General features: G+C 45.1%; 1 protein-coding gene across 1 annotated transcript; it reads right to left on the bottom strand.

The window, feature by feature from the left end:
* Nucleotides 1–649: 649 nt before the first annotated feature.
* On the bottom strand, nucleotides 650–11490 carry LOC142639150 (putative carboxylesterase 9). Its single transcript, XM_075813269.1, has 2 exons — nucleotides 10706–11490; nucleotides 650–839 (listed from the first exon to the last, which is right to left on the bottom strand). The coding sequence occupies exons 1-2, from the start codon at nucleotides 11488–11490 to the stop codon at nucleotides 650–652; spliced, it is 975 nt and encodes a 324-aa protein (XP_075669384.1).
* Nucleotides 11491–12221: the final 731 nt, after the last annotated feature.

Raw genomic sequence — 12221 nt, 5'->3', positions numbered from 1 at the left:
TTAGATTAAGTTAGAGTAGAAATTATATCTGGTATAAAATAATAATAATAAGAATAATAATAATAATAACAACATCATGAGTTTCACCCACAAGTAGGCACAATGCTTAAACAACTTCTTTCAATATCTAACTTCCAAGGTTAATGTGTAGTAAATGATTTCCTATTCAATTTGAAGCTTATAGAAAAGAACTCGTTGTATATAAAAAAATAAATAAAATAAATAAAAAAAAAGAAAAAAAGAAAAAGAAAAAAAGAAGTACTCATTGTTAAGCCTCAGCTTAAGTTGACAAAATTGTTCAAATACCTTAACAAATAAATTTCCCGCCATACCTATTATTAAGCAAATGGCTACCTTTTACAAACTTTAATAAGACCAGTATAAAGTAATACGAAATTTAAACAAATGCACGACAAGATGAATGATTTTTTAACTTCTGCTCCAGCACAATAGAAATAGAAACTTGCTTTAATTCAGAGTTTCCAACCGGCAATTATGAAATGGAGAGGATTCAGAGTTTCAGGAGGGGACTCTAATCTAGTTAGATTGCCCTACTTTTCTGTTGTACAAACTGAGTTGGTAATTTGATATACCACTGTCGTTTAACACCAAAATTAAATATATTTTAGCAACAATTGAAGCATTGAGCTCAAGGTTTGTTTTCAGTATCTACGATGAAGTGTCTAATAATTTCCACAATATAATTCATCCATTCCGGGTCTACAATCTCAATCGCATGGAATCCTGAATCGTGGAACATCGCGTTAATCTGGACCTCATGTCTCATTAACATGGTTACAAAATCCTGCTGCCTATCTAACATGGCGTCTCCATAGAATCTGATGATGCCGAAAAAATCACCAGTGAGTTGCAAGCACCCCTCAAGCCGAAGCAACACCTGCAAAAAGAAAATAATGGACCTAGAGAGAGCACCGGTGTAGTGCCGGCCAAAAACCCTCCGAAGGTCAAGTTAGAATCTCGTTCCTTTAACCCTAGAGTGCCAGAGTCAAAGAATATTGTGCGTACCTTCATATTTAGGGTTTCTGGGGTATTTATATTGAGTGGAGTTACCTTTCTTTTAGGATACAGCTTCCTTCTCAAGTTCCTTTCCATATAGGAGTCTTCTCAAACGTGTGTCGCAAGAAGTTCAAGTGTGCACGTTGCGTGGGGATAAAGCAAAAGTTGATTTAAGGCATATCAAATGACACAACCTGGAATCTTCAATCAATTCGTACATGACGGATACTCGGCAAATTTAACCGTCACAGTCGAGTCACCTACGGTGTCGATCCATCTTCATACTCTCCGTCCCTTCAAGTTTTATAAGAATACCCATCTCCTATTTTTATCACCTTCAGTTGCCCCCTTTAGTCCTTGGATCCGTCTTTAAAACCTGACGGATTCATGGAATGACTAAAAGCAATGTATTGAGAGGGGACGGTCTTAATGTACCATAACGGATGACACGTGGCCTGCATTTCTGACGAAGAACACGTGGTCCTTGTGGATTGGCTATTTCCCCAAAACGAGGCGTCGCTTCGTATCCCGCGCCCTCTGTTCTATAAAAAGCCAGACTTTTCTCTCTTCATTTTATCTTCTTATCAAAAATTGGCGAGCAAAGCGCAACCGTCACAGCTATCGCGCCTTCCTGTCGTTCAGCAGATCCATCCGTCAATACTCGTCAGAAACCATCTCGATCCGATATGTATTCCAAACCTTTCTCCGTCTTTCTTTTAATTTCATTATTTCACATATATGCACTTTCTTTAGATCCGTCGGTGTCTTAGGTTATACTGTCATAAATGTAGGTAACGTCTAGTGCGTCAAGTAACCAGTCGTTTGTCCGCGAGGGGGCGGGCTACGATGAAAAGTTTCCGTCAGGTCCAAGAGATCCTGACACTTCAAGTGAAGAGAGGAATCCGTCCAGTACCTCTTCTTCCCTTGATGGTGGTCTAGAGACGGAGAGTTCAGAGTCATCCAGTAGTAGCTTGGACGGTGTGGACCTCCCGTCCAGTCAGTAATTGGCCTAGATGGACTTAGAGAGTTCGTCATGCTGCCTCTTTGGACAGTAAATGATTTTAGGTCATCCATGACTGAATCTTAACTCAACACGCTTAGGACCAAGTACCAAATACCAGACAACATCTGTCTACGTCTTCCTGAAAAATCAGAAAAATGCTACTATAGGGGGGTAGACGGTGTTGGGATCTACGAGCAAGCTTTAAAGGCGGGGCTCAGATTTCCATTAAGTTCTCTTCACCGTCACCTTCTTTAGTACCTTGGCCTATCCGTCACTCAAATCTCCCCAAACGCCTGGAGGGTGTTTATTGGGGTTGAAGTTTTGTATGGGGCAATGTCAAACGGTGCTCGAAGGTTGACGGTGGAAGAATTCTTCCATTGCTATCGTCCATCAGAGATTGTCAAGTCCAAGGGGATGTATAGTTTTGCGGCTAGAAGCCCATTATTGAGGCTCATCAGTGATACTCCAGACTCAAATAGAGACTGGAAGAGTCGTTATTTCTTTTTGGAAGGGGACGAATGGATGTGTCGTCTAGGAGATAAAACTTATATGCCCGTCGACACAACATGGGGCATAATGCCTCCGTCGGGTATGTATCCCTTTTGTTTCCGTCCAGTCAGTCTCGAAGATGATTCTTTTTTTTTAAGGTCTAACCGTCTTTGATTGCAGCTCGGGACCGTCCACAAGTTAACTTGGAGCAGTGGAGTTTCCTTGAAAAAAATTTTAACAAGACAAAACTGCAAGAGAGGACTTGGGCTCAACTCGTCACACTCGATACTCTACACTGGTATTGTGACGGTCCTGATCCTTCACCTTCCGCCCGTCGTTACGATACAAGAGTTAGAAAACGTAAGTTCGTCGAAACTCTATCCGTCTTTCTTCTTCTCTCTTTTTTATCCTACCTGGCCTTTCTCATCCGTCTTTGGTTTGCAGAGATGGATGCCGCTAAGAGGAGAGCCTTCATTAAACAACAGGCAGCAAAGAAAAAGCAGGAGGGGGATCAAACAAAGGGGACGGTCCCACCTGTTCCGTCAAAACGAACTCAAGTTGAGAAAACGGACCGTCCTCCAAAGAAGCAAAAGACCACCACTGAACCCGTCGTGGCCTTGGAGGCAGAGAAGATGGCCGTCAAGCATGGAAAGGGCAAAGGTTTGATGAAGGGTCCTTCCGAGAAGAAACCACCCATTCTCTTCCGGGAGGATTCAAGCTATGCCCTCGAGAAGATGTCGTCTATGCTGACAGCTGACGACTACGCAGACCTCGGCAACCATTCAACGGAGGCGATGGGTGAGACGGGCCTTTTCACCCTTGCACAGGTAAATTTGAATCCGTCTGGTATTGTTGCTAAGTTCCTTCACACCCGTCATTATCACGACATTGTATTTCGCTTCCAGGCCATGGTGATGATGAAAGGGCTCTTTGGCCGTTGTCTCAATCATGAGACATTCATGGACCGTTTGAGAAAGAAGAACCAAACGATGGAGGATGAGCTGCATGAGCTGAAGACCCACAAGATCAATGTGGACAGAAAGCTCAAATGCTCGGAGCAGGTCAGAGAGGAGGTGGAAAAGGAGAATGGGCATCTGCGCGAGATTTTGAAGGACAAGGAGAAGCAGTTGACGGAAACAATGTCCAAACTTGACAACGCAAAGGAGATAGCCATTCAACAATATCGCGATTCTGAACTCCTTCTGACGGAGCTTGGGAGCTCCTTTGCTGACGGGTTCGATGACGCCATCCGTCAGGTGAAGTCATCGTACCCTGACCTGGACGTATCCCATATATCCATTGACGCTCAAGGGCAAACACTTGCACAGTCCGTCTGTTCAGAAAGTACAGACGAAGTGTTTGCCGTCACTGCTCCAGCTGACGAAGGCGAAGCTCTTCCTCCTAGTCAGCCAAACGGCGGTCCATTGGTCGGGAACTCTTCTCCAAAGAATGAATAGGATACTTGTTTTTTGTAAAAAAATTCTTACCGTTGTAAGAGAACTTTTTTGAACCGTCGTTTGTAATTATTAAATTCAGCTTATCAAATCTTTTATTACCTGTTGCTTGCTTACTATCCGTCATATATCGTATGCTTGTTTATTTTATTCAAATAACCTGTCTACAAAGAAAATTTTAAGCGTCCGTCCTTTATTCGGACTGGACTTTCAAATGTATTTTTAAGACCCGTCCACTTAGTGAACTAGATTTTTCATCCCTTTAGGGTGATCCGTCCATTTTGTGGACCTAAAAGGTTTCTATCCCTTTGGGACAATCCGTCCACTTTGTGGATTGGTAAGTTTTCACCCTTTGGGTGATCCGTCCACTCTGTGGCATTGTAGATTTTTCACCCTTTGGGTGATCCGTTCCATTTTGTGGACTTGTAGATTTTTCACCCTTTTGGGTGATTCGTCCACTTTGTGGACTTGTAGATTTTCATCCTTTTGGATGGTCCGTCCACTTTGTGGATTTGTAGATTTTTCACCATTTTGGGTGATCCGTCCACTTTGTGGACTTGTAGATTTTCATCCCTTTGGATGGTCCGTCCACTTTGTGGATTTGTAGATTTTTCACCCTTTTGGGTGATCCGTCCACTTTGTGGAATTGTAGATTTTTCACCCTTTGGGTGATCCGTCCCACTTTGTGGACTTGTAGATTTCTCACCTTTTTGGGTGATCCGTCCACTTTGTGGACTTGTAGGTTTTTCAACAGCATGCATTCCGTATTTTCTAAATAAAAATTCCTCTCATAAGTTCAACAAACCAAATTGTCAATGGAAAAGAAAACATGAGTTAAAAAGTAAAAGCTATGACTGTCTAAAAATTAAATTGAAAATAAGGCAGTAGGTATCATCTTCTGACTGCTGTACTATTAGTAGTACTTCTTCAGGTGCTCCGTGTTCCAGGGATGACCCAACTTCTTTCTGTCTAACGTCTCCAGGTAGTACGTTCCTTACCTGTGCCATGAGATGATTCTGTACGGGCCTTCCCAGTTAGGACCCAGCTTTTCTAGGGATGCATCCTTCGTAGCGCCAAACACTCTTCGCAACACTAGATCTCCAACCTTGAAGTCTCGGTGCCGGACCTTGGAGTTGTAGTGTTTCGCCATCATGTCTTGGTACCGTGCCAGTCTTTGGGCTGCTGCTGCCCTGACTTCATCGACAAGGTCAAGCTCTAGACGTAATGCTTCAACATTCTTGCTCTCGTCATAGTTTTCCACGCGGAAGCTCGTCATTCCCACTTCTGCCGGTATGAGGGCCTCAGCACCAAACGCCAATCGAAACGGTGTCTCTCCCATTGGCGTTCTTGCCGTTGTTCTGTACGCCCATAGGACACTTGGTAGTTCGTCCGGCCATATGCCCTTTGCCCCCTCGAGCCGGGTCTTGATAATCTTTAACAAGGACCGGTTCGTGACTTCAACTTGTCTGTTGGCCTGTGGGTGGGCGGGTGACGAGTAGTGATTCTTGATTCCCAACTGAAAACAAAAATCTCGGAATGTATCGTTGTCGAATTGCTTCCCATTGTCTGAAACGAGTACTCTCGGGATCCCATATCGGCAAATAATACTTCTCCACACAAAGTTGCGAATATTTTTCTCCGTGATAGTAGCGAGAGCTTCTGCTTCCACCCACTTGGTGAAGTAGTCGATTCCAACCACCAAGAACTTCAATTGTCTTGCCGCTATCGGAAACGGACCCATGATGTGTAACCCCCATTGCGCGAACGGCCATGGGGCCGTCATGGGTGTGAGTTCTTCCGTTGGCTGTCTAATAAGATTGCCAAACCGTTGACATTTATCGCAGGCTCTAACGTACATATGGGCATCCTTTTGCATTGTCGGCCGCAGTATCCTCGCTCGAAGTAGCTTGTGCACCGCAGACCTTGACCCTGAGTGGTTTCCACAAATTCCTTCGTGAACTTCCCTCATCACGTAGTCTGCTTCGTCATGGCCAAGGCATCTTAGATACGGTCGGGAGAATCCTCTTTTGTAGAGGATGCCTTTAATCAGTACGAATCGGGCAGCCCTAACCTTCAATTTCCTTGCGTCTACCTTGCTGTCCGGCAGCTTGCCGTCCTTGAGGTACGCCACGATTGGAGCCGTCCAATCGTCCTTAGTGCTTAATTCCTGCATACGAACATTATCTAATAGCGATGAACGTTGGACGAAGGACAATACCTGTTCTGGAGCGATCATGGGTTCGGCCGAAGCAGCCTTGGCGAGTCGGTCCTCTTCTTGATTCTCTTCTCTTGGGATTTGAGCTATCGTGAATTGGAGGTCACTCATTAGACCCTTCACTTCTCCGAGGTACCTTCTCATTCGTTCATTCCTGCAATCATAGCTCCCATTAACTTGGCTGGCTACGATTTGAGAATTAGAGTAGACTACTGCCTTCCTAGCCCCAGCCGCTATCGCAAGTTCCAATCCTACCACCAGGGCTTCATACTCCGCTTCGTTATTTGTAGTGGGAAACTCCAGACGGATCATGCATTCAACCTTATCTCCTTCCGGGGTGTGGAGTACAACTCCGACTCCCCCTGCATGCTTATTGGAGGATCCGTCTATGTGAATTCTCCATGTGGGCGTCTCTTCTGCCCCCTACCCGTCAGGTGTAATGAATTCCGCGATGAAGTCTGCCAGTATTTATCCTTTCACAGCTGTTCGTGGCTGGTATTGGATATCATACTCACTCAGCTCAATAGCCCACAATGCCATCCGTTCGGCAATTTCAGGATTGTTCATTGCTCTCCACAAGGGCTGATCCGTCAGGACTATTATTGTATATGCTTGAAAATAGGGCTTCAGTTTTCGAGCTGCAGTTAAGAGTGCGAAGGCGAGTTTCTCCATCCGTGGGTATCTCTCCTCTGCGCCTCTTAGCGCCCGGCTTACAAAGTATACGGGCTTTTGTATCTTCCCTTCCTCTCGGATGAGAGCTGCACTTACCGCTGCTGATGAGACAGCAAGGTACAGGAACAATTCCTCCCCCGGCGTAGACGGACTAAGCAACGACGGGGCAGAGAGATAAGCTTTTAACTCCTCAAATGCCCTTTGGCATTCGTCCGTCCACTCGAAAGATATTTTTAGTGTTCCGAAGAAAGGTAGACACTTGTCCGTTGCTCTCGATACGAATCTGTTTAGGGCTGCTATCTTCCCTGTCAAGCTTTGTACTTCCTTCACCGTCCTTGGAGGAGATAGCTCCATAATTGCTTTCACTTTCTCGGGGTTGACTTCAATGCCCCGATGGGATACCATGAATCTTAGGAATTTTCCAGCGGTTACTCCGAATGCGCATTTGCTTGGATTCAGCTTCATTTTGTACGTTCGAAGAGTGTTGAAAGTCTCCTGGAGGTCCCTCAGATGATCCGACACCTTTACGCTTTTCACCAACATGTCATCTACGTAGACTTGGACGTTCCGGCCAATTTGGTGCGCGAACATTTTGTTCATTAATCGTTGGTATGTGGCTCCTGCATTCTTGAGCCCGAATGGCATCACCTTGTAGCAAAAAAGCCCTTGGCTCGTCACAAATGATGTCTTCTCTTGATCTGTTTTCTCCAACTTAATCTGATTATACCCCGAGAAGGCGTCCATGAAGCTCAACAACTCATGTCTTGCAGTGGAGTCCACTAATGCGTCAATGCGCGGGAGCGGGTAACTGTCTTTAGGGCACGCTTTATTTAGGTTCGTGAAGTCAACGCACATTCTCCACTTCCCATTTGACTTTTTGACCATTACCACATTTGCCAGCCAGTCTGGGTAGTACACCTCTCGTATGAAGTTCGCTTCTCATAGCTTCTGCACTTCCTCTGCTGCGGCTTGATCCCGTTCGAGGGCAAACACGCGCTTCTTTTGTTGAACTGGAGGGAAGGAAGGTGATACGTTCAATTTATGAACTATGACTGCTGGATCTATTCCCGGCATGTCGTCATGGCTCCATGCAAACACGTCTTGGTTTTCTTTGAGGAATAGTAGGAGCACATGTCGAACCGTTTGTTCGACCGAGGTCCCTATCCTGGTGGTCCGGTCGGGCCTCGAATCATCTAGTTGTACCTCTTCCAATTTTTCCACGGGTTCTGCTGCTGTTCTCTGTTCTTCGATGTTCATTGCCTGTACATGGTCATCCATCTCCATCATGGCCACGTAACATTCCCGTGCAGTTACCTGGTTTCCGCGCAATTCTCCAACTCCGTGTTCAGTGGGAAACTTGATCATCAGATGGTAGGTTGAGGTGATGGCCTTCCATGCGTTGAGAGTGGGTCGTCCAAGTATGGCATTATACGCTGAAGAGCAATCAACCACTAGAAAGGAAACATCCTTGGTTATTTGTTGTGGGTAGTCTCCTACTGTCACCGCCAATGTGACGGATCCTAAAGGATGGACCCAGGATCCCCCAAAGCCAACGAGGGGCGTGCATGCCGGGATCAGGCGCTCTTTTGCAATCCTCATTTGCTGGAACGCGAGGTAGTAAAGGATGTCTGCTGAGCTCCTGTTGTCCACTAGAACTCGGTGGACGTTGAAGTCTCCTATCTGTATACTAACCACGAGCGCGTCATCATGGGGGTGGTGAAGGCGGCAGGCCTCTTCTTCAGAAAACTCGATACTGGAACCGTTCCGTCGTATTCTTTCTAGAGAAGAGCCCGTTGACTGGACACTTTGAACCGTCCGTAAATAGGTCTTTCTGGCCTTTTTAGACGACCCCGTTGAAGTACTGCCCCTATTATCATCCGTATGTCTGCTACCGGTGGTCTGGGACGTTCGTTTTCCCGTCTGGGATTCTGTTCTTGGGGTTGATTCGTTCTTTCCTTCCTCACGAACCTCTGTAACCTCCCTTGTCTGATGAGGGCTTCGATCTGTTGCTTCAAGTCATAACAATCCGTCGTATCATAACCGTGGTCACGATGAAAACGGCAATATCTATCTCGTGGCCTCTTGTTCGGATCTTCCTTCAACTTGCCCGGGAACGTCAAGGTTCCTTCATCTTTGATTTGCATTAACACCTGGTCAATTGGGGCTGTGAGGGGGGTGAAACTTGTAAACCTCCCCGAAGGTGGTTTGGACCTCTGGTCTTCTCGTCGATCTCTGGTTTTTGCCATTTTTCGTCCATTATCTGGTTTCGTATCTTCCTGTCTTTCCCTTTTTCTTGGTTTATAGTCTTCTCTGGCCAGCAAGGCATCTTCTGCGTTCATGTACTTCGTCGCCCTGTAATATACATCGGACATAGTCTTTGGGTCATTTTTACATAGGGAAAACAAGAACTTACCTTCTTGTAACCCGTTTGTGAATGCTGCCACAAGTGTCTTGTCATCTGCCTTGTCTATCGAGAGGGATTCCTTGTTAAAGCGGGCTATATAAGACCTTAATGTCTCGCTTTCTCGTTGTTTAATTCCCAGTATACATGCAATAGACCTCTTGTGTCGATGACTTCCAATGAAATGTGATACGAACTGTGCGCCTAGTTCCTTAAAAGTGCCGATGGAATTAGGCGTCAACCTGCTGTACCAATCCCTCGCAGGCCCTTTCAAGGTGGTGAGAAAAGCCCTGCACATGATTTCATCTGGTACACCCTGAAGATGCATTAGGGTTCTGAAAGACTCCAGGTGATCCAACGGGTCTTTGGATCCGTCGTAGTTTTCCATATGGGGCATGCGAAATTTTGGAGGAAGGGGACATGAATTCACCAACGCTGTGAATGGTGAATCCCTCCTATGGACGAGGTCGTCCAAGTTGCTGGATACCCGTCCTTTAAGGGCGCTCATCATCATATCCATGCGTTCCCTCATCTCCTGTAGTTCGGCGGCTATGGGAGTCGGTGCAGCGTCTAATGCAAATGGTTGATTGGTTTCTTGTCGCTCGGGTCTAGTTGGAGCGTTACTGCCCTCAGGTCTTTCCGCGTTCCTTCCTTCCAGACTAGCGCCCTCCTGGTCTTCCTGTGGTGTACTCGTGTGTGCGGTCCTTTGCCGCAACTGTTCTTCCAAATCATGGTTCTGCTTAGTGAGGCGCTCAACCGCCGCCGCGAGCGTTTGGACCTGCCTCTCTAGAGCGGTGGCGCGCGGTTCGTCGCCTTGATTGTTGTTCGTTGCCATCGATCGGGTGAGTGCCATACAACTCTTTGTCTCAGGAATAGAGCGAGGCTAAAATAATCAGAAGATTTTCTTCTTCTTTCCCACAGACGGCGCCAATTGATGATGCCGAAAAAATCATCAGTGAGTTGCAAGCACCCCTCAAGCCGAAGCAACACCTGCAAAAAGAAAATAATGGACCTAGAGAGAGCACCGGTGTGGTGCCAGCCAAAAACCCTCCGAAGGTCAAGTTAGAATCTCGTTCCTTTAACCCTAGAGTGCCAGAGTCAAAGAATATTGTGCATACCTTCATATTTAGGGTTTCTGGGGTATTTATATTGAGTGGAGTTACCTTTCTTTGAGGATACAACTTCCTTCTCAAGTTCCTTTCCATATAGGAGTCTTCTCAAACGTGTGTCGCAAGAAGTCTAAGTGTGCACGTTTGTGTGGGGATAAAGCAAAAGTTGATTTAAGGCATATCAAATGACACAACCTGAAATCTTCAATTAACTCGTACATGACGGGTACTCAGCAAATTTATCCGTCACAGCCGAGTCACCTACGGTGTCGATCCGTCTTCATGCTCTCCGTCCCTTCGAGATTTATAAGAATACCCGTCTCCTATTTTTATCACCTTCAGAACCCAATCACAAGGCACCTACAAAGCTTGTTGATGGCGCTCGTGTGCGGGCCCTCAACTATCGGATTACAGTACCAATGGTCCCGATTTTCACCTTTTGGCAACGAGAACTCCCAAACCAAATCTTGTGCACACAAGGGGAAGACAGGGTCCGCACAATTTTGCAGCTCTGAGCTCGTCCTTTCAATGCCACCAAACATGGGTTGGTTCATTATATTCCCAACAATCTTCAAGGGCTCCAACTCCATTCTCGCTGCTTCTAACGCAGTGAAAAATGCTATGTTCCCACCACAACCACATCCATGCAGAAAACACCTTGAAATATCTCCGTAATCTTTAATCCAATGCTCACCGTTTGGATTCAGTGCTTGTTCTCTCACCCAAAGAATCGCGTCCATGGCATCATCGTATTGCTCTGGGAGCCTATTTTCTGGAGCAAGGCGGTACTCAACGGAGACAACGATAGCAGGAACTTGACATGCGAGCTTCGAGGTTAGTATATAGGTCATGTCAGTGTCCCAGAAGGAAAGGTACCAAATCGAACGGGGGTAGTAAATTATGATGGGAATCCTTGTGCCATCATTGGGAGGCAATTTGATTGTTGGCATGTGGATTCGGACGCGGGTTTTCTTTTCAGCATTGAGTGTGTGATCCTTGAAAACCACTGGGTCGTCAGCGTCAGGAGAGGCCACGGGGTTTGCTTTTGGTAACTTCACAAATCGAGTGAGAGTGCCATCCGAGTTCAGAGCAATGTGAAGGTGTTCGTAGGGATCTATATCTGACGACATAAGTTATGATGATATCAATAATTTGCTTGTTTAATAATAGGTGGTAGATTATGTCGAAGAATTTTGAGTTTTCTACTTGGTGTTATAAATTTCTAGGTGCATGAAAATTTTGATGACGAACCCAGGTACAAATCCAGGCTCTGGAATTTGGAATACAAGGTAGTTCCAGAATTACACAGTAGGATTTCCCCCTCCTTGTGGATAAGATAAAAGTGTCATTTTGTTTCTTTGTTTTTTTGTTAATTCGCATTGGTTTTTGGTTAATTTGCAACAACTTTGTTTTCATGCTGCCATATATATACGTTAGCAACAACAATTTCTAAAAGTAGCATATTAAATTAACAAAGAAGAATCTTGTGGTGCCAGTGTTTAAACTTAAAACTAAGATGAAAGAACAGAATTGAGACTCGAATTGATCCAAATTCTCATTGGAATGAAGTAATTGATGCACTGTTTGTTTATGCATAAAGAGTAAGCAACTAATACCAACAACCTAACAATCTCCTAACACCTACAAAACAGTAATAACAGGGAGCACACTACAACAAGGCACTAATCAATTGCTTGTGGGGTATAAGGAGACAAGAGACGAGATTCAAGTCTCTCGGAAGAAGTTTTATATCCATATACAATTAGATTAGGCTAAAATAGAATTTTTATCTTTTATATATATATATATATCATTCACTAAGCTACTGGTAGTTTAGCAATATGTGATACTGAAACTACAT

The sequence above is a fragment of the Castanea sativa genome, chromosome 6, assembly GCF_040712315.1.
Source record: "Castanea sativa cultivar Marrone di Chiusa Pesio chromosome 6, ASM4071231v1".
NCBI lineage: Eukaryota > Viridiplantae > Streptophyta > Magnoliopsida > Fagales > Fagaceae > Castanea > Castanea sativa.
Note: the sequence above shows the minus strand (reverse complement) of the source record. Positions and strands in the feature narration are given on the sequence as shown.

Excerpts from the sequence above, each read along its gene's own strand:
- LOC142639150 (XM_075813269.1), bottom strand. The coding sequence starts at position 11,490 with ATGTCGTCAGATATAGATCCCTACGAACACCTTCACATTGCTCTGAAC. Across the intron at positions 840-10,705 it reads TGTAGGTGCCTTGTGATTGG|ATTCTATGGAGACGCCATGT; the intron begins GTTCTGAAGGTG and ends CGGCATCATCAG.